This window comes from Pongo pygmaeus, chromosome 11 (assembly GCF_028885625.2).
Source record: "Pongo pygmaeus isolate AG05252 chromosome 11, NHGRI_mPonPyg2-v2.0_pri, whole genome shotgun sequence".
Classification (NCBI taxonomy): domain Eukaryota; kingdom Metazoa; phylum Chordata; class Mammalia; order Primates; family Hominidae; genus Pongo; species Pongo pygmaeus.
Window position 1 is genome coordinate 78,263,213 of NC_072384.2, and position 24,996 is coordinate 78,288,208.

At 38.7% G+C, this 24,996-nt stretch overlaps 1 protein-coding gene across 1 annotated transcript in view; it reads right to left on the reverse strand.

The window, feature by feature from the left end:
• Positions 1-24,996, reverse strand: part of TTN (titin) — a 280,445-nt gene that overhangs the window by 60,500 nt on the left and 194,949 nt on the right. Inside the window, exons 268-306 of the mRNA XM_054479293.2 lie at positions 24,695-24,973; positions 23,793-24,092; positions 23,386-23,688; positions 22,910-23,272; positions 22,309-22,611; positions 21,881-22,180; positions 21,488-21,784; positions 21,104-21,388; positions 20,724-21,017; positions 19,120-19,419; positions 18,694-19,002; positions 18,415-18,605; positions 17,585-18,014; positions 15,863-16,171; positions 15,583-15,731; positions 15,463-15,495; positions 15,239-15,368; positions 14,846-15,145; positions 14,435-14,752; positions 13,143-13,439; positions 12,735-13,034; positions 12,338-12,652; positions 12,095-12,243; positions 11,498-11,648; positions 11,127-11,408; positions 9,132-9,434; positions 7,962-8,264; positions 7,579-7,860; positions 7,185-7,484; positions 6,790-7,092; positions 6,392-6,700; positions 5,996-6,277; positions 5,595-5,894; positions 5,216-5,509; positions 2,155-5,121; positions 1,509-1,829; positions 1,126-1,410; positions 728-1,027; positions 116-418 (exon numbers count right to left, since the gene is read on the reverse strand). Coding sequence (XP_054335268.1) covers positions 116-418; positions 728-1,027; positions 1,126-1,410; positions 1,509-1,829; positions 2,155-5,121; positions 5,216-5,509; positions 5,595-5,894; positions 5,996-6,277; positions 6,392-6,700; positions 6,790-7,092; positions 7,185-7,484; positions 7,579-7,860; positions 7,962-8,264; positions 9,132-9,434; positions 11,127-11,408; positions 11,498-11,648; positions 12,095-12,243; positions 12,338-12,652; positions 12,735-13,034; positions 13,143-13,439; positions 14,435-14,752; positions 14,846-15,145; positions 15,239-15,368; positions 15,463-15,495; positions 15,583-15,731; positions 15,863-16,171; positions 17,585-18,014; positions 18,415-18,605; positions 18,694-19,002; positions 19,120-19,419; positions 20,724-21,017; positions 21,104-21,388; positions 21,488-21,784; positions 21,881-22,180; positions 22,309-22,611; positions 22,910-23,272; positions 23,386-23,688; positions 23,793-24,092; positions 24,695-24,973 — 13,539 coding nt within the window. The remainder of the gene's footprint in view (positions 1-115; positions 419-727; positions 1,028-1,125; positions 1,411-1,508; positions 1,830-2,154; positions 5,122-5,215; positions 5,510-5,594; positions 5,895-5,995; positions 6,278-6,391; positions 6,701-6,789; positions 7,093-7,184; positions 7,485-7,578; positions 7,861-7,961; positions 8,265-9,131; positions 9,435-11,126; positions 11,409-11,497; positions 11,649-12,094; positions 12,244-12,337; positions 12,653-12,734; positions 13,035-13,142; positions 13,440-14,434; positions 14,753-14,845; positions 15,146-15,238; positions 15,369-15,462; positions 15,496-15,582; positions 15,732-15,862; positions 16,172-17,584; positions 18,015-18,414; positions 18,606-18,693; positions 19,003-19,119; positions 19,420-20,723; positions 21,018-21,103; positions 21,389-21,487; positions 21,785-21,880; positions 22,181-22,308; positions 22,612-22,909; positions 23,273-23,385; positions 23,689-23,792; positions 24,093-24,694; positions 24,974-24,996) is intronic.

Below are 24,996 nucleotides of genomic sequence, written 5' to 3' on the forward strand. Positions count from 1 at the left end.
TCTCTATTGTTTTTCAAGTATTTCTAGAGTTAGATTCCTCAGGGAGAAATGTCTATATATAAAACAAATTCTAATAAACTTACCACATGACATAAATGAAGCAACGACTACTTACACAGTTGTTCTTTGGCTTCATACACTCCTTCAGCTTCTCTTGGCAAACTGACTCCAACAGCATTTCTGGCCGCTACTCTAAATTTGTATTTCTTTCCTTCCTTTAGGCCAGTGACAACAAGGCTGAGATCTTTTACCACTGAGTACTCTGTCCAGCGATCTGCAGGCTGCTCTTCTTCTCTGTAACTAATGATGTAGCCATCGATTTTAGCACCTCCATCACGTAGGGGAGGTAACCAGGCTAAGGTGGCACTGTTCTTTGTCATTTCAGTCACTTCTAATTTCCTTGGGGGATCTGGCTCACCTAGAAGAAAAACATAATTTAGAAGATTACCTAGGTAACCTAATCAAATCCCCTTTGTTAATGTACATAAGAGTTTTAATATGCCATTTGCTCCAATGTACATAGAACCTGTAGTTCAGTACATTAAAAGTAAAACATATAAGATGAGACAGATCAAAAAAGTGTTTCATGAGTGAGATAGATATTTATTACACTATTTGGGTCTCTACAAATGAAATCTTTCAGAAGTGGATTAAAATGGTATTAGCATCTTGACCTAGCTAAAATAGGAGACTGGAGTTAAAAGGAGGAAGAAAGCATAATACTTACTTAGAGGATCTGATGCAAGCACTGGTTTTGGGACTTCTGTTGGGACGCCAGGGCCATATTCGTTGACAGCAGTTACTCTGAAGTAATACTCATTCCCAGGGACAAGATTGGTTACGTGGAAGCTTGTTTTCTTAACTTCTGGGGTAACGGTTGACCATGTCTTTCTGTCTGCCTCACGTTTCTCCACGATATAATGTGTCACTTGGCTCCCACCGTCGTTTTCAGGAGGGGCCCAGGACACATGGCATGATGTTTTAGTGACATCTGAAACTTTTAAATCAGACACAGGTCCAGGAGTGTCTGTAAAGAATCATAAAATCAGATATACATGTCTCCTCAGCATCCCTATTAACAAATTCATTTTCGAAGTGGAAGGGAGAAGCATTTTAGTAACCCACCTAATACTCTGACATTTACGAATACAGCCTTTTCTCCTGCTGGGTTCACAAGTGTTAAGGAATATTTTCCTGAGTCATCGCGGGTAGAATTGGGGATGACAAGGAAGGCCATAGTGTCAACCAGATCAACTTGTCCTTTTCTGACCACATTATCAATGCCCACTTTTCGCCAAGTGACTTTAGGGGCTGGTCGTCCTCTCACTATAGCAAAGAGACGAATAGGGCATCCTGCTCTCACTATGACCAGTTTTCTCATGCTGGCATCCAAATCAATCTCCGGAGGTTCTGCAAATGACATTAAGGTCATTAATTGATTTTTCAGGATGTGGAGAAATCACAAGAAATTAAGTGTGAATGAATCACATGCTAAAGGAAGGACTTACCTAGTATTTCTTTAGGTTTGATAGCTTCCTTTAGCTCTGCAGGGCGTCCAATACCAACTTGGTTTTGGGCACACACCCTGAACTCGTATTCCTGGTTTTCATCCAAGCTGGTAACAGTGAATTCCTTGCGTACAAGCTGTGCTGCAGCATTACACCGTTTCCAGCCTTCATCAGGAGACGCATCTGCTATTTTTGGTCTCATTTCCACAACATATCCAATGATCGGTGCACCACCATCATAGACTGGTTTTCCCCACCCAAGAGTTATGGAATGTTTGGTTGTATCAACCACTCTGAAATTGGTTGGTGGACCAGGTGGCTCTGAAAATAAAATATAAGAATAAATATACATATGGTTAACTACTACTAGTGATACTTCAATGTGTAATTTTATATAGCCTATTCTCAGTTAATCAAATATAGGTCATCCAATTTTTCAATTAGTGTCCTCTTTAGTTTCCTTCATAAAAATGAGAATCTACTATTGTTTGTACCTTTTAGGTATTTTGGTAAAAGGTCTATTTGGAAAAATATTTGCTAAATACAGTTTTGATGTTATGGATTTAGATGTTACATTATTTATCGAATACTTCTGTGCTTGAGATTAAGAGTTGATGTAGTATCAGAAAAAACAAGGACATCCTACCTATGGGGTCTTTTGCCACCACCGGTCTTGAAGGCAAGCTTGGTTCTCCAATTCCAATTTCATTTTCTGCCTTGACACGGAACTGATATTCATGGTCTGGGAGGAGATTCTGTACTTTCATACGTCTCTCAGGGATTGCACTCTTGTTGACAGGGACCCATCGTGTTGAATGCTTTTCCTTTTTCTCCAAAAAGTATCCAGTTATAGACTTTCCACCATCATATTCAGGTGGATTCCAAACCACAGTCATCTCTTCTTTGCTTACTTTAGTGACTTCTGGGGGATCAGGGCGACCAGGTTTATCATACTTGGTTTTGGCTATGACTGGTTTACTTTCTGTTGGAGGCCCTGTGCCTATTTTATTTTCTGCACGGACTCTGAAAATATATTCATTTCCTTCTATGAGACGTGTTACTGTAGTACCAGGTGTCAAGACAGTAGCAGAATAGGTAGACCAAACCATTCGCTTTGTCTCACATTTTTCTAGAATATAATTTTGGATTTCACAGCCACCATCATCTTCTGGTGGATCCCAGCGAACAGTACACCTATCACTGGACACATCAACAATTTTCAGATTTCTCACAGGACCAGGCTTATCTAAAACGTTGACAGTGGCATAGGCCACAAAACTGCCAGCCGTGTTAGTTGCCGTAACTACATATTTACCCCCATCACTTCGCTTTGCTTTAGTAAGAGAAAATTTAGATGAATCAGCACTGGTATCAATCTTGACCCTTGGTGACCTTGTTAAGTCTGTAGCGTCTTTGTCCTTGGTCCATGCAACTTCTGGGAATGGTTTGCCTCTAACCCCTGCCTCAAGCCTAATGGTGTCCCCTGCTTTGACAGTTAGGACCCCACTTAATTTCAGATCAAGTACTGGTTTTTGTAAGTCTTCTTTCACAACAACTTCCTCTGTCTTCACCCAGTCACTTTCCCCACCTTCATTCTTTGTTTGCACTCTGAACTCATAAATCTGGTTTTCAACACATCTGTCAACCATGTAGTGAGTTTCTTTAATGCTTCCTTTATGCACTCTTTCCCAGTCATCGGAGCCCTTAAGCCTTCTCTCAACATGATATGACAGATTTGGACTGCCACCATCATAGTCAGGCCTCCGCCACTTTAGGTAGACAAATGTCTTTCCTTTATCTGCAATGTGAAGGTTTTCAGGCTCACCTGGTCTGTCAATAGGGTTAATAGCCAGAATGGGAGTTTTTGTTTCGATGGTTGGCCCAACACCTACTTTATTCTCTGCACAAACTCGGAAATAGTATTCATTGTTGGCTAAAAGGTTGGCCTTGATTAATCGTTTAGTGACATCTGATGCAACAATTGACCAGCCTTTCTGGTTCGGTTTGCGATATTCTACTATGAAGTTTGTTATTTCTGAGCCGCCATTATCTAGTGGGTTTTCCCAAGAAATTGTACAGTTCTCTTTGGTTACATTGGTAACCTTCAAATTCTGGCAAGGCCCAGGTCTGTCAAGGACGTTAACGATGGCTGAACCTTGGGCATGTCCACTGCTATTCTTAGCTGAGATGATATACTTGCCATGATCAGCTCTAACAGCTTCTTTAATTTGTAACTCAACACGAGGTAGATCCTGAATAAGGTCCACCCTCTTTTCTCGGACCAATACTTTGCCTTCCTTAGTCCAAGTTATGTCTGGTTCAGGTCTGCCTTTGACTCGAGCTAGAATGCGGATAGTTTGGCCTACTCTCACAGTAATAACATCACGACAAGTAACATCAAGTTCTACTTCTGGAGGATGAAGGATATCTTTTGCAATCACAGATTCTGCTAGTTCTCTTGGCTCACCCTCTCCTACAATATTAGCTGCCTTTATACGGAATCTGTACTCATTTCCTTCAATTAGTCCAGGTACCCTAAAGGCACATTGCCTAATGAGTTCATCTTTATTAATCCTGTTCCATTGTGCTGTGCCAGGTTTCTGACATTCCACTACATATCCTAGAATGGGGCTACCACCATCACTGAGAGGCTTTGTCCACACCAAATCAGCTGTTTCTCTGCTCTTGTCTTTCAGTTTAGGATTAATAGGTGGTCCAGGTGGTTTGATGGGCCGGCAAGCTTTTATTGGATCAGAACTTGGGGATGGGTTGCTTAGTCCTGCAAGATTTTCAGCAAAAACTCTAAACTCATATGTATTTCCTTCATAGAGTCCAGTCACTCTGAACTTCAGGTCAGCGATAGGTGTTTTGTTGACCCTCACCCATTTGCCAGTTACTTCTCGACGTTCCACATAGTAGCCAGTTATTGGACTGCCACCATCAGATTTTGGCAGGGTCCAAGACACTGTTGCTGCATTTTCAGTAATGTCAGTAACCACTGGTTTACCAGGAGGAGATGGAGGACTAAATTTATGCTTAGCAACAGTAGGTGTGGAGTCAAGGGGAGGACCAACACCTATCTTATTCTCTGCTCTAACTCGGAAAACATATTCATAGCCCTTCTGCAGATGTGGGATTTTCAGCTTTGTCTTACTGCTTCCTGAAGAGACAACACCCCACGTGTCTTTCCTTGTATCTTGTTTCTCAACAATATAATTTATCACAGGGCTTCCTCCATCATCCTTAGGTGGCTGCCATGAGATAGTCATGTGTTCAGGAGTAACATCCAGAATATTAATAGGACCTGTTGGTGGCCCAGGAACATCAAGAACAGTAAGATGTACTGCTACTGTTTTGCTACCAGCTGCATTGGAAACTGTGATTTGATATTCCCCAGTGTCTCTCCTTAAGCAGTTCTTAATGGTAAGTACTGATGAGAAGTTGTCTGTTTCAACTGTGTAGTGCTCATCAGTTTTAATCTCACTCCCATCGGTTGTCCACTTCGCAGTAGGAACAGGAACACCTCTTATAATAGCAGGGAATCTGACTGTGGTTCCGGCCTTTACCACAAGACCTTCAATTAATTTCACATCTAGCTCCACGGATGGAGGCACTGAAAAGTAAACATGAAAAAATTAGATTTTGATTTTCACCTATATGAATAATTTTAAAAAGAAATAAGATAATACTGCTAGTCCAAAAATTACCTAGTTTTTCTTGACATTCTATCGGGATAGTTGTGTCAGGGAGACCAAGACCCACAATGTTTTCAGCTTTTACACGGAACCTATAGGTCTTTCCTTGTTGTAGTCCAGTAACCACACACTCTAAGTTTGTCACAGTCTTAAATTTAATCCAGTCCTGGGTGCCTTCTTCTTGATATTCTACCAAATATCCAGTGATTGGAGAACCACCATCACGATCCGGCTTATTCCAGACTAGGGAGACTTCAGTCTTGTCAACATCTACATGGTGCAGGTCCTTGGGTGGCCCTGGGGGATCTTTTCAAAGAAGAAGTTATGATGAAAAAGTAAGATTCTTAAAGACAGTCAAACAATAGTTTTGTATTCAGAGAAAGCAACTTACGGAGAGGATCCAGAGCCTTGATTGGTTTCGGTGTTTCAACAAAAGGACCACGTCCATACTGGTTCTCCGCAGCTACTCGGAAGAGGTACTGGTTGCCTTCATTCAGATGCTTAGCGAAGTGACTCTTTTTCTTTGATGTAGCTGAGAGAGGTGACCACTGTGCGCTGGCAACATCTCTCCTCTCAACCACATAATTGGTAATAACAGAACCACCATCATCCAGTGGTTCTTTCCAAGTAAGGTAACAAGAGTCTTTCCTAATTTCACTGACTTCCAGATCTCTAGGTGGTCCAGGTTTATCTAAAAAATGTTAAATAACAGTTTTATAAGTAATTTTATCCAAATAAGAGCTCAAAATTATCAAAATTTATTTTTAATGGCATAAGTATTAAAATTCTTACCTAATACAAGTACTTTTACTGAGACAGTTTTTGAACCAGCTGGATTCTCCACTGTTAAAGAATAAATTCCACCATCTTCATGGGCAGCATTACAAATTTCAAGCTTGCTACCAACTGGAGTCACATCAATTCTTGCTTTAGTTGGAACATCTCTGTCTTCTTTTTTCCAAGTTACTTTTGGGAATGGCACTCCTTTGATGATGGCACTAAGTCTTAGAGTATCACCAACCTTAATGTGTTGTTCTCTTGCCATGTTGGCATCAAGAATCAACTCAGGGGGTTCTAGAATAAAGAGAACAGAACACTCAGATTTGATCCATAATGCAGATTACAATTTAACACATACAATCAGACATCTATTTTCCTTGCAAACACAACTGAGAGCATTTTACTCACCAAGTCTGTCTTTTACTAGGACTGGCTCTGGAACATGAGCTGGATCTGATTCACCAGCTTCATTGACTGCTAACACTCTGAACTTATAGGTTTGACCGTCCCGAAGACCGGTGACTTTATATTTAGTTTCAGGACATGACTCAGGGATGTGATTGGCTCTTCTCCACTCTTCATCTCCAACTTTCTGGTACTCAACAATATAACCCAGAATCTTGCTCCCACCATCGTGACGTGGTGGCTGCCAAGTTAGATCGACTGAATTGCATGTTGTATCTATTGCTTCAGGATTAACAGGTGGACTTGGTTTAGCTAAAAAATAAAAGTAAAAAACGAATTAGCATATAGCTGAAAACAAAGTTAGATAACATGAAAACTGAATAAATCCATTAATACTATACCAATTGGATCTTTCGCAAAGACTGGTTTGGATGGTGGGCTTGGATCTCCAATACCAATTTCATTCTCTGCAGAAACCCGGAATTCATACTGACATCCTTCTAGAAGATCAGGAACCCTAAATTTAGTGTATGGATGAATAGGATCTTTGGTAACTCTAGCCCATCGTTTAGACATAGTTTCTCTCTTTTCCAGGATGTAGTTTGTGATGGGTTTTCCTCCATCATGTGGCTTGTTCCAGGTTACTAATGCAGAGTCTTTGGTAACTTCTGTAACAATTGGCTGATCAGGTGCATCAGGAACCCCTATAACAAATGTTGGAAAATGCGTTAGAAATTTATTTCTTTCTATTAGTTTTATCAAGCATTGAATCACTAAAAAGAAACATAATGCATACTGAAACGATCTTTGGCTTTCATTGAATCAGACACCAGAGGATCACTTATTCCATACAGATTTTCAGCATGTATCCGGAAAATATAATCTTTTCCTTCAAGTAGTTTAGAAACTTTGCATGTTGTTTTAGCACTTGCAGATGTCACTGGCATCCAGACGTCTTTACCCACTTCCTTCTTCTCAATAATATAATTGGTGATTTCACTGCCTCCATCATCTAAAGGAGGCTTCCAAGAGATAACCATGTAATCTTTGGTCACCTCATCAAAACTAACTGGTCCTACTGGTGGTCCAGGACGGTCTGCAGAAAAAAAAAAATCATGGCACAAAATGTTATTTCCATTTCTGCTTTTGAAAGAACAGAAGATCTATTCTTTCCACTAAATAAGACTTACCAACAACATTAACTTGACAGAAACCTTTCCTAGAGCCTGTACTGTTCTCCACAACCACACAGTATTTGCCGGAATCTGAACGTTTGGCCTTGATCTTCTCTAAAGCAAGTGTTGTTGGTGTAGTCTTTATGTGAGTGCGATCATCTTCCAGCACATCAGCTTCATCTTTGAACCAGGAAACCTTAGGCTTTGGTTTGCCTGAGTAACGGCCAGTGAGGGCAAAAGCTTCACCAACTCGAATCGTGAGCTTATCTCTGAAGTCGAGGTGAAGCGTTGGGGGTGCTAAAATTTATAATTATAAAGGCAAGTCATTTTTATTGATGTCTTATTACAAATCTACAAATGTGCAAGTTTCAGAAGTATAAATTGTAGTAGACACATACCCAGCTCATCCTTGCAAGTGATTGGTTTGGTGCAAAATGATGGTTTGCCTTGTCCAACAATGTTGACAGCACTGACACGGTACTCATAGGTATCACCTTCTTTTAAGCCTTTAACAGTGTATTTTCTGCTAAGCAAGTTGTCATTTGTAACTTTGTGGAACTTCTCAGTTCCAATGAGCCGACTTTCTAGGACATAGTTAATAATTTCTGACCCGCCGTCATACTTAGGAGGATTCCAAGTCAAAGTTACAGTATTTTTAGTAACTTCTTTGACTTCCAGGTCTTCAGGACGCTCTGGTACAGCTGCGAATATAAGTATAGGAATTGTGGTAGAAAAAAATGTCACATTAAGAATGTAGTAGGATGTAGTGAATATTCCTTTTCTGAAGATTGCATTTAAACATTAAACTCTCTGCTCCCATAAATAGCAAAAGAGGTCTCATCATAAAACTATTAGAGTTAAAAAGGACCCAATACAATTGAATTTCTTCACTTGACAGATGAGGAAATAGAGTTTGTTGAGGCAAAATAATTTAGGAAAGGTCTTCAGAGTTGGTAGTTTTAGAAGTAGGAAAATAATTCAGTTTCTATTAATGCCATTAAGTGGGAAATTAAAAAAAAATCTGTGAGGTATAGATGGAAGAAATTTGATAAATGAGCCAGGAGTGGTAATGCCAGCACTTTCGGAGGCCGAGGCAGGTGGATCACTTGAGGCCAGGAGTTTGAGACCAGCCTGGCCAACATGGCAAAACCCTGTCTCTACTAGAAATACAAAAATTAGCTGGGCATGGTGGTGCATGTCTGTAATCCTAGCTACTTGGGAGACTGAGACACAAGAATCACTTGAACCTCAGAGGTGGAGGTTGCAGTGAGCCAAGATCATGACACTACACTCCAGCCTCGGTAACAGAATAAGACTATGTGTCAAAACAAAACCAAAAAGAAAAAAAAAAAAAACAAAGAAAGAAATTGGATGAATTATACATATTCGTAAAATCTCTTTCACAATCACTGTCCAAATACTATCAAATCAGATACTGAGTAGTTGTGTGATAACTGCTCGTCAAGTGAATGAAATGTATGGCACTTATACACATATTTTTTCACCATAGTCTTGCACTAAATGAGTAAGGAAGTGATTAAGTATAAATTTTTTTTTTTTTTACTTACTTATTGGCTCTCTGATAACAAGTGCCTCTGATGTCTCAACAAATGGACCCATGCCAATACTATTTTCAGCCGCAATTCGGAAAAAGTAGGCTTTTCCTTGAATGAGACCCTGGACAGTAGCATTTTGTCGGGTAACTGTATATGTCACTGGGGTCCATGCTCTGCGGTCAGATTCACGCTTTTCAATGACATAATTGGTGATTGGAGAGCCTCCATCATCTTCTGGAGAAAACCATGTCAGTTTGCAGGACTCATTAGTTAGGTTGTGAGCTAGGAATGGTGTTCCAACGGGACCTGGAACATCTGGAAATAAGAAGAAAATATTTCAAGCTGTTTGCCTTCAATGAAAGGTAACGCTCAACATTTGTTTTTTTAAAAGGAGACAAAAATGTTGTTATGAAGAAAGTAAGGTTTTGTGTCTACTAATTGAGTTAGTTTTTCCTCCTGCTATCTAGTCAATACAAAAACAGTCAAGCACTTTTTTTTTTTTTTTTTTTTTTTTGAGATGGGAGTCTCGCTCTGTCACCCAGGCTGGAGTTCAGTGGCACGATCTCGGCTCACTGCAACCTCTGCTTCCCAGGTTCAAGCAATTCTCCTGCCTCAGCCTCCCGAGTAGCTGGGACTACAGGCACGTGCCACCATTATTGGGCTACTTTTTGCATTTTTAGTAGAGACAGGGTTTCACCATGTTGGCCAGGCTGGTCTCGAACTCCTGACCTCAAGTGATCCACCTGCCTTGGCCTCCCAAAGTCAGGGGATTACAGGTGTGAGCCATAGCATCAAGCCCCATATTTGTTAAATGAAGTAGGTTTGCAACAGTTATTGGTTACCATGGTTTTCGTAGAGGCTGAAGGGAAAATAAAAATGCTTTTTAAAAGCAATTTGTGAGTTGGACAGGCGGGAGCTGGGAGGCAAGCATGCAGAGGGATACAGGAGATGGGTAAGAGTGGCATAGTCAGGTTCTATGTCCAGTTTCCTCTCCAGGGGAAAAGGAGGGAGAGATGGTTTATTTCTGGATGACCAGTGGATCAACAAGCAGCATAGGAGGCCCCAAATTTCAGAATGACTTTGAGGAGGTTGCAAATAATTAACATGGAAATGTACCAGTTCTGAAATTAAAGTAATAGCCATTAGGCAAAAGAGCTTTAGGTGCTTGAAACTAACCTGAAAGTTTGTGAGACTATTGCTTAATCAAATATTTTTCCTTATGCCATTCTTATATTAATTATATTCAACAAAGAACTGGCAATTTTCACATAAAAACTGTGGCTGGAGAATTGTTGTGCCTAGAGACATGCCTAGAAAGAGCTCTGAGTGGAAAGGCTTCATGTTCTGAGCAAATCACTGGACTAAAGCCTCCAATGAGAGCCATGAAAAAGCCTCATAGAGTTCAACTCTATATTCAGTGACTAGAAATGCAATACTGATAACCAACTATGATGCTTCTCTTCAATTAGAATACTGAAACCCTTCAAACAGGTTTTTGCATTATTATGATAATTTAGCAATAGGGATAGCGTCTCATGATGTGAAATGGTCAGCACTGGCAAATTGTTAAACATTCATGTACAGTTTAAGGAAAGTTGCTTCTATGAAAACTATATAACAACATAATAGACACTATGGGGGCAAGTTCTATAAAAAAGCCATATTTATTCTGGGCCATGATTCAGAATACATATTCATGGCCTTCTAGCAATTTGAGAATTGTGTACATGCACTCTTTAGGTTCACTGGAAACATGGATGCATGTCTTCTTGTTAGCATCTGTTTTCTCAATTATATAGTTTGTAAACTTAGACCCACCATACAGAATACACATAGAATAAAAAAGTAAGGAGGAAATTTTTAAAAATTCTAATAATGTTCAACGTGATTATGGGTGATTTTTCTTATTTTCCAAAATGTTTGTTACATAGCATACAGCATAGCTTTGTGTAAATATAATAAGAATGTTGGTTTAAAAAGTTGCACAGATAAATTGAAAGTATTTACCTAATACATCAACAATAATTGTCTTCTTTCTTTCTCCGGCTTCATTTTTGGCAAGAAGAGAATAGACACCTTGATGGCTCCTCTGGCAGTTCTTGATGACCATGGATGAGCTAATGGCTGTGGTCTCAATGGTGGCTTCTTGAGGTAAGGTTCTTTCATTCATGTTCCAGGTGACGGTTGGAGGAGGCTTTCCAGACACATAGGCAATGATTCGGATCACCCCTCCAGCATGGACGACAATTCTATCTCTGACACTGGCATCTAGCTGAAGGTCAGGTAAAACTGGAAGCAATTGAAAATTACAAATGTGATTTTTCCCCTTCAATCTGAAACATAAATACTGATGGCATAAAAGAAGGATTGATAATTACCAAGTCTGTCCTTCATTTCAATGACATCTGTGACCTCTCCAGGTTCTCCAATGCCAGCAATGTTGACTGCTCTAACTCTAAATTTGTAGAATGCTCCTTCCTTTAATCCTGTCACAACAAGCTTTGTTCCTCTCACTTCTTTATCTTTACCCTGGGGAGAAATCATACACATTTTATAATTAGAATAGTTCTTTGTAGCTTCTCGCTTTAATGGCTTCCTAAAGCATCACCAGCAGCCTATTTAACTGTTTACTCTGGGAAAATTGTTGCTGGTTTAGGTTTTAGGGATCAGATATTACAGGCAACACTGAATGGAATAACTTGGCAGGAGTTATGCTTTAAAATTATTGTCAAATGATTAAACCTTTATTTATTTATTCCACATTCCAGGGTTTATAACCAAAAGATTAGTAATAACATGACTTAACTTTTGATTAGATTTCTGACATTAACAGATGTTTGGAATATGAGTTAAAATTATGCTATTTTCCTGATTTCTTAATCCAAAAAGTATAGACAGAAGTTAAAGGGATTGAGAATAACTATGACATTTTTAGTTTATTCATAGTGCATTTCCTTAGTGCCAAGTCTTCCTACCTTTTCCCATTCTTCTTTTCCTTCTTCTTTATATTCAACGATGTATCCAGTTACTTTGGATCCACCATCTTTTAGTGGGGGAGACCACTCCAGATCTGCAGATGATTTAGTCCAATCTGTCACTTTGGGAAATGGAGGACCAGGAGGGGCTGCAAAGAGCCAGTATACATTAGTATTCTTGACTTTTCCAAGGCACTTTTGGAAAATAAGATTTTAAAAAAAAGGAATGGTTTCAAGGTTTACCAATTGGATCTCTAGCAGTCACTGGGTCTGATGGCAGACTTGCTGGACCCACGCCAGCAGCATTGATTGCATATACCCGGAATTGATAGTCGGAACCTTCAATAAGACCAGTCACTTTATAAGAAACACCCAAAGTCATGGCTTTGATAGGATCTCGGTTAACTCTCTTCCATCTCTTTGAAGTGGTGTCTTTCATTTCCAGCCAGTACCCTGTCACAGGAGAGCCTCCATCATATTCTGGCTCTTCCCAGTTGACGGTCATGGAGTTACGAGTCACGCTGCTAACTGTTGGTTTATCTGGTGCTCCAGGGACAGCTGTGAAAAAGATCATGTTGATTATAAGAAATTAAAAAAAAAAAAGTAAAAATGGCTTTGTACGTGAAAATGTTCTACTTACAGAAGAGGTTTCTTGCTGTTTCAGGTTCACTGTCAAGAGGTTCTCCAGTGCCATATTTATTCTGGGCCATGATTCGGAATACATATTCATGGCCTTCTAGCAATTTGGGAATCGTGTACGTGCATTCTTTAGGTTCACTGGAGACATGGACCCATGTCTTCCTGTTAGCTTCTCTTTTCTCAATTACATAATTTGTAATCTTAGACCCACCATCATCTTTAGGTGGAAACCAAGATAGTGTCATTTGCTCTGCTGAAACAGATTCAAATTTTATGGGTCCCACTGGAGGGCCAGGACGACCTAAAATGGTTTAAAGAAGGGACCCTTTATCAGTCAGATGATTTTAAAGCCAAATGTTATTTATGAACAGAAAAACAAGTAGTTTTAACCAAACCATGCAGTCTTTACCCAGGACATTCAGTCTCATCTCCTTTGATGCTGTTCCCAGATTATTTACAGCTGTGATGGTATATAAGCCAGTGTCACTCCTGCGAGACTGTGGAATAACTAAAGTGCAAGTATCATCCACCACCAGTTTGTTGACATGGGTGTCATAGAGAACAGGTTCTTTATTATCAGGCTTCTTTGGAGGAGCTTTAAACCAGGTTAGTGTCGGGAATGGCACACCTTTAATTTTGGCCACAATGTTAACATCAGTTCCTTCTTCAACCTCCATGAATTCTTTTAGATCAACTGATGGTGGGCCTAGATTATTAAAAAAAAGTTGTCATTAGGAGCAAAAAGCATTGAGGGATAGAAAGTAGAATTCACAGTTACTATAAAGTTGCTTGGATCCACTGTAGTCAGACTTTGTAGCTCAGCCCAATATAAAGAATGGTTCTGTCTTTAACACTTTTACAGTAGTTTGGGGAGCAGGTACGTGGGGTCAGCATCTTTTATTGGATCTACATGTGGCTATATATCAGTGCTTGCCTCACTTTATTTGGCATCATTATGTATGTAATGATGTGTATTATTATATTCTCATATCCTGACAAAAGGGAAGAAAGGAGATTGTAGTAGGAGAGTATCATGGGATGCTCTCTTTAATATTTACGCAGAATTGTGAAGGGATACATAAGAAGGTGAATTCCCCTTTTAAGAAATATAACTGTTAATAAAAGGAAAGCAATTTTCCATTTTGCACAAATTTAGGACAGAAATATTCAAAGAGGGTAATGACTACAGTTTCTTTGAACTTAGAGACTAAACAAATACACAACAGTAGTGATGGTAATTATCAGAGGAAAAATATTACCATATATATATATATATATATATATATACTTCATTAAAATAGATATATCTTTTCTTATATAGAGAAATAGAAACTTGATTGTGAAGATAAATGGGTCTCAGCAGTTGCTAAGAAAATGACTAGTTACTTTCTGTCCCTTTTGAGGAGCATGCAGAGAAATTGTTTTAGCCTCTGATAAATAAAACAGCCTGCCATGAGAAAATTACAGCGAGGAAATTACAGACATCATCTCCTTTGAATAGGGAAAAGGTAACAGGTAAGGGAATGTGAAAATTCTGTGGAAATTGAGGGAATGAGTAATTGAGTAATGTGCCCATGTCTACATTCAAGCCATAGTAGCTTCATAAGGTACAGATATAGCTCTTTTAATTTTGAACTATTGTTGAACACCTAGGAAGGCAGCTGTAAGGAGGACATTCTTTGTCAGTACATTGGTACTTACATGTCTGGTCTTTGACAGTCACAGGGCCAACAGTGGCTGAAGGCTTGCTGACTCCTGCAGCATTGACAGCTTTGACTCGGAATTCATATTCCCCACCCTCTACTAGGTCTTCGACAGTAAATTGCAGTTCTTCCACATCACGCTTATTGCACTGCCTCCAGGCTTCTTTCTTTGTCCCAGTAGGGTCCCATGCAAGGCACTCAACAATATAGTGGGTAACAGGGGAGCCCCCATCATTCTTCGGCGGTTTCCATGACAGATGCACTGTGTTCTTTGTGATGAGGCCAATCTTGAGTTTAATAGGAGGATCAGGAGGATCTTTAAAAATAGTTAAAGGAAGTATTAAGCATTGTTTATAATAATATACTTCAATTTTGAGAAGATATTTTAAATTTAGATTTTAAAGCTTACATATCGGATCTCTGGCAGTGGTCCTCTGAATGGTTTCCACAGGTGGGCCAATACCAAAACGGTTTTCTGCTCGCACACGGAAGAAATATTGCTGTTCGGAGAGGAGATCAGGCACTACAAATGTGGTGCTTCCACAGTCTGGATTGACTTTGGTCCAGGCTTTTCCATCAATAGTCCTCTTCTCGATAACATAGCCTTTGATCCTGTCTCCTCCATCGTCGTCTGGCATCTTCCATGAAAGTCTGCAACTACCCCTTGTGATATCACTGACTTTCAGATCTTTGGGTGGGCCTGGTACATCTGTTGGATGTAAATCACAATATAAGCAACGTTCCTTAAATGCTTAAAAATAATTTGTTTTTATTCTGTAGCAACTTTCAAAGTCTTTCTTACCCATGACTTTAACTCTGCAATTTGCAGTCTTTTGTCCTGCTTTATTCTTGGCCGTGATGCTGTATTTGCCTGTATGAGATCGTTTACACTCCGGAATAATAATTACTGAGGAGTTTTCAGCAGTCTCCAGCTGTACAAAGAAAATAGTAGTCATACATTGAATGAAATCATAGCAATATTGAAGTCAACCATATTCTGAATTATTTTAATTATTATTTTTTTACCTGTGCATCTTCGGGTATGTCATGAACTCCATCCTATTAGAAAAGGAGACAGTCAGTTGTAGTATAAATACTCCTTATAGTGATTCAGTGGAAAAAAGAGGAGAATCGTTATTTTCTTACCTTCATTGCTTTCTTTGCCTTTCCATCAAATTCCCAAGATGATTTTGGTGTTGGGCGTCCCTTGATGACAGCAGGAATCCTAATCTGTGAGCCAGCTTTACAAACCAGACAGTCCTGTGCTCCAATGTCAATGAAAACTTCTGGTTCCTCTGTAATACCACATACAATTTAACAGGATTTAGCTCATATTTGTCAAAAGTAATTGAAGTACATTCAGTAAATTAATCAATTTCATAATAAGATCAAAAGAGGAATACATAAACTGAGTAAGTAATAGTACCTTGAATATCAGTGGCAGGGATCTCCCCAGTTGTATCACTTGGTTCAGATTCACCAGCTTCATTGACAGCTTTCACTCTGAATCTGTACTTCCTGAGCTCTTTCAGATTAGGCACCACACATTCACAGGTAGTTATAAGTTTGTCTGGTTCATTTACTCTTTTCCAGTCAGTAGTACCTTCTTCTTGCATTTCTACAATGTATCCTTTGATTGGGCTGCCACCATCTTTGGCTGGAGGTTTCCATCCTAGTGAGATGCTTGACTTTGTTTTATCTTTAACTTCTGGGCAAGAAGGTGGCCCCGGTGGAACTAATAACAAAAGAAAAAAAAAAAAGCTTCATCAGATTTTGAAGCTGATGAAGTGCTAGAATCTTTTACTATGCATGATCATATATTATTTTAATCTATTAAAATATTAAAATAGAAATGCTAAAAGGAAATACAGTTGCCTTCTAGAGAAGAGAATGAAAGGAAATGGTCTATTTTCCTTTAGCATTAATGCAAAAACAGAGAAAGCAAACACCTAACTGGGAATAGAAAGACTACTTCCTATCTTGTTAGATTTACATTCTATTTACACATGATTGGTTAAAAACTACTTTACTTTTGAGATCCCTTTGAAGAAATTCTACAATAGCCTTTACTGAAAACATGATTTAAATTTAATTTGCCACCAGCATGGCACATGTATACATATGTAACTTACCTGCACATTGCGCACATGTACCATAAAACCTAAAGTATAATAATAATAATAATAATAAAAGAAAAAAAAATAAATAAATAAATTTAATTTGCCACAATATGAAAATTTAAAAACGATTCCATCAATAGCTAGTAAACCTTTGAACACAAACTAATCTTAATGCCCTTTAGGGACAGGATCAGTGTCTACAATAATCCCATAACAATCCTTTACCTTTCTGAAAGTGCTTTACAATTACAGAAATTCTTTTACTGCACTTGTCTTTTTAATCTTAACCTTTCCCCCTCCAGTGGTTAATATAGATCCTTGCACATAGCACATGTTCAATACTAGTTTGCAAATGAATGAATAACTACCTCATTATATATGTATATATGCTCCACATAGCACTTGAGTATTTAAAATTTTCTTTTTAACAAATAATTTAATTTTTCTTCTATAGAGAATCTAATCAGATATGTAGCAAATAGGATGAATTATTATGGCCACAGTATTTTTTAATTTTTGAACGAATCTGCTCACAGATCTTTTAGAAGAATTTTCTCTCTTATTTGACCTCACAGACTATGCCTGAGAATCCTAAATCTTTGTTCAATAATATTATTGAAAAGCTAATAACATTTTGTTTTTTGTTGAATTCCTACTGGAAGGTCTGACTGTTTAGTGGGAGAGATGATTTCCCCAGTATCTAATGAGATAGAAATGTATTTAAAGTATCAGAAGAGATAGGAGTTTATAGTCCAGGTCTTTATTATTGTGATTCCTCATAAAATATTTGGTTTAATCCAAGAGTTTACAAACTGTATGATTTTATGTATGTGTGTATGTATATATATGTGCATGTATGTATACACACATAAATATATACTTCTGATAGTCTATGTGAATATGAACCTTTTTTATTTTAATAAATAAAATAATTTGGCATAGAAAAATATAAGAAATTTAAGGCAGAATTATCCATTTAGTGACTTTGTGCTTTAGAAATTAGTCCCCAGAAACAGAAGCATACTTACATATGGGATCTCCTGCAACCTCTGGATCTGATGGTTCACTGGGAGGACCAATTCCTGCAGCATTTATTGCCATGGCTCTGAACTGGTATTTAACGCCTTCAAGCAAACGAGGAACATTAAATTCCACGCCTTTCAATCCCACTTTGGTTATTGGTGCTCGGCTAACACGTGACCAATAAGGACTTCCCTCTTCTCTTTTCTCCAGCCAGTAGCCAGTAATTGGAGAGCCACCATTGTCCAAAGGAGGAGTCCAGCTCACTAGCATTGATCCTTTGGTGCGTGCCAAAACTTTTGGTTTTCCTGGAGGTCCAGGAAGGCGATAAGGATCTTGAATGACTACTTTATCTGATTTGCACTCATCACTGATTCCATATTTATTCACTGCCCTGACTCGGAACTCATACTGACCATTGGGGATAAGTTTCCAGATCTAGAAATTAGAAAAATAGAAATTTATTGAAGAGAATATACTTATACTGATTTTCACTCATTTAAAAATTCAACTTATTTTGGGAGGGATGACTATAAGGAGAAATAAATATATAGACTCAAAACATGGGAAGACAGAGAAAAGGAGAAAGCTTTTTTAAAATAAAAATATGTAGATGTATTGTACCTGATAGTGGATCTCAATTAAAAGAGTATCTGTGTATCAAACGCTATGTACTAAGGAGCCTTATGTGTGTGGGGCTAAACACTGCAATAACAAAATAACAGCTTATTGTGTGTGGTTTTGAGTTTAATTATCAAATTCCAAGGTTATACTAAATGGCATCAAACCAGAGTCATGTACTTTTAATGTGTATAAGAAAATGTTTAGAAGAGTTTACCCCATATCTTTTCTCTACAGCAGTGTTGGTGACTTCCTCCCATTCTGCTTTCTTCCTACTTGCATCACGTTTGTCAATAACATAATGGGTGATTTCACTGCCACCATTATCAAGAGGGGCATCCCATGTCAAGTAGCAAGATTCAGCTTTAATGTCAGTAACAGCAAGATTTCTTGGTGGGGATGGGCGGTCTGGAAAGGAATCAACAGAGAATATTGAGAAGGCAATTCTTAAACAGACACTGGATGCCTTTTTGATGTAAGAAAGCAAGTCACTTACCATATACTTCAACGTGAACATTTCGGAACACTGAGCCAAGGCGATTGGAAGCAGTAACTGTGTAGGTGCCTTTGTCCTCCCGGACCGCTTTGGGAATGCTAAGCTCAGTTTTTGCCTCACTTCGGGATACCTCTTCCTTGGTTATCTGAAGTGCATCAGTGGGTTTTTCAATTACAGTTTCATTTTTGGACCATTCAATCTTAGGCATTGGAAGGCCTGTCACATCTGCAGGGATGTGGACAGGCTCTCCTGCCTTAACTTTGATAGTGTCTCCTCGAACACTCAGACGCAACTTAATAGTTGGAGGCACTGCAAAGAGAAGAGAAAGAAAAAAAGTAACAAAGTCATAAGGATGTTTTTTCAACTTATGGGATAAAGGCACACTGTAAAATGCATTAAAATTATTATTATATTCAGATTCCGCACCTTCATCATCTTGTATGACTACATTAAGAGGTAGGGATGGTTCACTTTCACCAATTTCATTGACAGCTTTGACACGGAACTCATACATTTGGTGTTCATCAAGATTTTCAACCAGAAAAGATGTGGTTGGGCAGAGTCGCTTGTTAACTCTTTCAAAGTCAGGTTTGTCGTGACGCCGTTTTTCAATGATATATCCTTGGATGGGACTGCCACCATTACTGCGGGGCTCTTTCCAGTCAAGGGTGATAGTGGACTTTGTCCTTTCAGTGTATGTGAGCCTCTCTGGAGATGTTGGAGGACCTTTAGCCGGAGGCAAGTGAAAATGATTAGCATGAGATAAATATTCATGTAAGAAATAGTATTTCACTTCAACTTAATTATGTAAAAAATAGCCTTCTGTTTGGCATAACCTTACATCCTTATTTAAAATCATTCCTAAAACTTGTCAGTTGCCAAAACTATAGACATTCCTGTAGACAGAATTTTTCTTAGCAAACTTTTCATCAAGATTATCAGTGAAAAATAAATCAAGGGCACGTATGCTTTTTTAATTTAACATTTTAGATTGTTTACCTTTGTAACTGGGGATGCTTCTAATTCTAATGAACTAGGAAAGTAAGTATGTGAAGTTTTGCTTTGAATGACCAGCTGAGAGCAAAGTGTCTTTTCTTTTATTAACAGATAGTGGATATGTCTACGAACATACTTTGAGTCATGTTGCCTCACATGTGGGTTCAAAATATGGTGGAAAGAGGATGTATGTAATGCTACTGAAGTTTTCTTTCCTGAAGGACCAAACTAAGAGTTAAGCTTTCAGTGGTAAAACTAGACCCAATCCATACTTGTTGACTGTTATTGCAACCAGAAAGAGTGGAAGCTCAGCTCTGTTCTGGTGCCTCTGGCACAGCCTGTGGTATATTGGACATTCGTAGACAAGCTGCAGCAGTGGTATAGGATGTAATTTTTTTTTCAGGGGGTGATGGTGAAGGAATAAGTTCTTCTGTCTCTTGAGGAATGGTTCTTCCTCAAAGGCTTTGCTTTCTGAGATGGGATGTCAGTGTGCATTACTGTCTGTGCAATTTTAGTGTTTTGTATTGATTTCTGGAGATTCCCTCTGGTTGGTTTTCTATTCTTTGGAGGCTGTTTCTGGTTTTGGGCCTCTCTATCCTTCCAGTATGGGGACTTTTTGAATATAGAGGAAGACTAAGGCATTTATCCTCAGGAATTGTCTAATCTTTTAGAAGAACATTGAATTCTCTTTAACTACTACGCTAGTAAATTTTAAAAACCCGACTTCCAATGTGTTCTACTGGAGAGATATAATATGTCTAAACTACTTCTAGGTTATTTTTAAGCCCCTGTAGATCCAAGTTTTTCAGTACAAGAAACCATGCTGATTAATATACTTACAGCCACAAATTACATTGAAATTATAGCAAATATGATATCTTTAATGTTGTTAATAGTTTTTTGATTTACTTTTCTTATTACTCTTTAGCTATAGATTTTGAGACTATTGGGAGTTTGAAGCCATAAAGCTCAGTAAATAATATAACTAGAAGCAAAACATTATTCTACAAACACAATGAAACCTTCTCTTTTACCTAGTGGATCAACTGCAAGAATTGGTCCTATTTCAACAGGAGGGCCACAGCCAAACTTGTTCTTGGCAATAACACGGAACTTATATTCTTGTCCCTCAAGCAGACCTGTGATGTCACATTTAGATCTCTCAGTCTCTATTGGTTGTCTCCAAGTATGCATCTTGGCATCTTTTCTTTCAATGATAAAGCCTGTTATTTCACTTCCTCCATCATCTTCTGGATCAGACCAGTTAAGTAGACACATTTTTCTGTTTGTTACAACAGGTTTTAAATCAAGAACTGGACCAGGGACATCTGAAAACAAAACAAAGCCAAAAATCAATGTAATAAGATAGTATCACTTGGGAAAATCCTGTGAAAATCAGTGCAACATTCCTTACCAAAAACTTCTACCCTGGCTGCTGCAAATTTGGAACCACAGCTATTTGTAGCTGTAATCACGTATCTGCCATGGTCTTTTCGCAGTGCATCCTTGATAATTAGTTCAGATTTGGTTCCAACGTTGTCTATTACAACGCGGTCTTTATCTAGCTCCCCTTCTTCTTTGGTCCATACTTTTGTAGGTACAGGGCGACCAGTCACCACAGCTGGAATTCTAAGAGTCTTCCCAGCCATTATTTGTATTCCACCCTTGACAGAAACATCCAGTTCCACAGTTGGAGGCTCTGTTGAAAGAGAACAGTCATACATTAGCCCATGAAAGATTAAAAAATAGTCCCATGTAGAGAAAATATCCATAATTTTATTCCAATAACATTAAGTACCTTGTGGTTCAGCCACAGTAACAGGTTCTGTTTCTCCAGGCGGTCCTTCCCCTGCGGCATTGACAGCACTCACCCGAAGTTTGTAATCAGCACCCTCTCGGATTTCTTTGACGGTGTACTGACGGACCTTGATCATCTTCTCTGTGCAGCGTGACCATTCATTTGTGCCAACCAACTGCTTATCAACAAAATAGCCAACAATTTCCCCACCACCATTGAAAGCTGGGGGTTCCCATTCTAGTTCAATAGTTGTAGAGCTTGTGTCAGTGACTCTTGGGATAGGTGGCCCAGGAGGAGCTAGAATGAATGAAGATATACAAATCAAACTCCCCGATGGTTTTAAAATGTACAATAGCTTGTTCCACTCCACCTTCTTCTTAAGGAACTACTTACAGATTGGATCATGTGCTGTTTTGGGATCTGAAGGTGGACTGAACTTTCCAGGTCCAGCTGCATTTTCAGCACATACTCTGAAGACATAGGTGAGTCCTTCTAATAAGCCATCTACATTGGCTTTCAAGGCATTCAGAAGGCTTTTGTTGACACGAGACCAATGTGTACTATTAACTTCACGTTTTTCAAGCCAGTAACCCAAAATGGGGCTTCCATTATCTTTTGGTTCATTCCATTTCACTAGCATACTGTTGCTGGTAACATCTTCCACAGTGGGCTTATCTGGTGCATCAGGTGGTCCTGATAAAAAAATAACATTTGAATTAAATTTCCCAATATGACATAAAAATGCAATTTTAAAAGCTGTAGTAATTATATACCAAAGTACATGGTAAAAAGGCAAACTTTAGATGCCAAAGGAAACTTACCAAATGGATCTTTAGCTACAAGTGGCTTTGAAACACATGGTGGACCTGGCCCAAATCTGTTTTCAGCTCTTACACGGAAGAGGTACTCTTTTCCTTCAATTAGTTTTGTTACTGAATATTTGCAATGTCTAAGTGTTGAAGTGACAACAATCCATTCTGAGTCGGGCTTTGTCTTGTCTTTCTTTTCCAAAGTGTAGTTTATGATTTCACTGCCACCATCATCAAGGGGTGGTTCCCATTTACAAAGGACTGAGGTCTTTCTGATATCTTCAAATACAAAGTTGATTGGTGGTCCCGGTGTATCTAATATTTCAAAAGAGAACGGTAATCAAAAATTTGTGTGGGAAGGGTTGCTATGGAAAATATAAATGGGAGCATGCTCCTCTGACATGATTTCTGGTTTTCCCACATCTATCTTTGTATTCTATTAGCTAATAAATAACAAGATCAGGTGATTTCTTTTACGTGGCCAGCAGATAAAATATGATTGAGGATAACTTGCTGAAGCTATGTCCCATTTCTTTTAACTCTCCCCCAAACTTTTTATTTTTATGTTTTACTAAAACCTTTTCCATTGGAAATTGTAGTTTTAATGACTCACCGAACACACTGACAGTACAAGGAGCTTTTGCGATACCGTGGTCATTTTCAGCTTTGATCATATACAGACCATGGTCAGGTCGGAGAGAATCTCGGACGCGTAGCTGAGATTCTCCCTTTTTGCTATTGTCAATACTCAAACGCTGTGTCAGAGGCAGGACAAATGGTTCTTCTTCTTGAACTTCACCCTTCCTTCTCCTAACCAAGGGTGCTGCCCGCTTCTTAATTTCCTCTGGTACAATAACATTTTCATCCTTTATCCATGTAATAGTTGGGTAAGGTGATCCAGAAATACTTGCATCAAGTGCTATTTCATCACCTCGTTTCACTTCTAGGCTTGTTCTCAGAATGACTTTGGGGGCATCTATAATGATCATAACCAATAAATGTTTTCAATTCTGATGAAAATAACTGACAAAACATTATTTTCATTTATTTCAAAATGGGAAAGTGGCAACTCCTTGAAACAAAACTTACCAATGGGATCTACAGCTTTGGTTGGAGGAGTAGCCCGAGAAGGTTCACTAATACCCGCGGCATTCTCTGCTCGCACACGGAATTGGTACTCTTTCCCCTCTTCAAGTGCTTTTGCTGTATAAGTCAGGATTGGTACCAGGTGTTCATTGCATCTCTTCCACCTTTCTTCACCCTTAGCAATCTTCTCTATGATGTAGCCCATTATCTTGCTCCCTCCGTCATACAAAGGTGGCTTCCATGTAATAGTCATTGCCTCCGCTGTAGGATTATGAACCTCTACATCTACAGGTGGATCAGGGGGTTCTGAAGAACAAGAAAAAAAATGTTAGTATCAGGAAAACCACCTTCTTAAAACAAAACTATGGTTTATTAGTTCTTAGCCATAGTGCATCCATGTCCAAACTTACGCTTTGGATCTTGAGCAATGACTGGATTTTTCAGTTCAATATATTCTCCTCCACCAACCTTGTTGACTGCTTTAACACGGAAGAAGTATTCACCATTTGGTATGAGATCCTTCACAGTCCACGACAGTTTGTTCTCACCAGACATGACTGGTATATATGTTCTCCTCCCAGCTTCTCTGCGCTCCAGGACATAATGAAGAATTGGGGTTCCACCATCAAATTCTGGAGGTTCCCAGGTTAACTTACAAGAACTCTTGGTAATGTCACTTGCTTTAATATCTTTGCATGGTCCAGGTAGGCCTATTACAAAAATGAATAATTATTCTAATAATCCTGAAAAATCATCATTTTAATAATGCACTTGTCTCTAAGTGGGGCTATCTGTATTTTGGGTAGGATAATCTTTGATGTGCTGGAGTGTCATTCACACTGCAGAGCATTTCGCATCCTTGGCTCCCAACTACTAAATGTCAGTGGTATCTGCCTCAAGTCTGTGTGCCAAGCAAAAATGGCCCCACAAATTTCCAGACATTATTTGCAGGGCTGGGGGGATGCAGAAAATGTTACTATCCCTGGTCGAGAACACTATGGGAAAATGTGAAGCTGTACAATTAAAAAATTGTGGTCATTTCAATATTCTTTGGGTATGCTAACCTCTTTTACTTAAATTAGTATTTCACATGCAATTAATTAAAACTAGTATAAATTAGTCTAATAAGAGTTTAGCGATTTCATCTCTTTAGAATTGTTTTACTTCTCATATGGAAAGACATAATCAGAAGTGACATTTAGTTTACAAGTGGCCAGTTCATGAAGCCATTTATATCATTAATAGCACTGCAAAGTTAACTAATTTCCTCTACATGTGAAGAATGTCTGGTTTTTCTTCAAAGAATGATTACCTATGACTTTGACATTGATTGAGGCTGTTGCTGAGCCGAGCTTATTCTCCAGTGTAATGGTATAAATTCCGGCATCTGCATGGACACTCTTGGGAACTTCAAGGTGTGCAGAGATGTGATCATTCTTCATTGTTAATCTATCACTTGCTTTAACTTCTTTGCCATCTTTATGCCAACTAACACTTGGAACTGGGACAGCTCTGAAGGGAACAGGAATGCTTAACTTTTCACCTTCAATAACAATAATGTCATGAGTCTCCAGGTCAATTGTTGGCTTGCCTGTAAGGTATCATTCAAAAGAG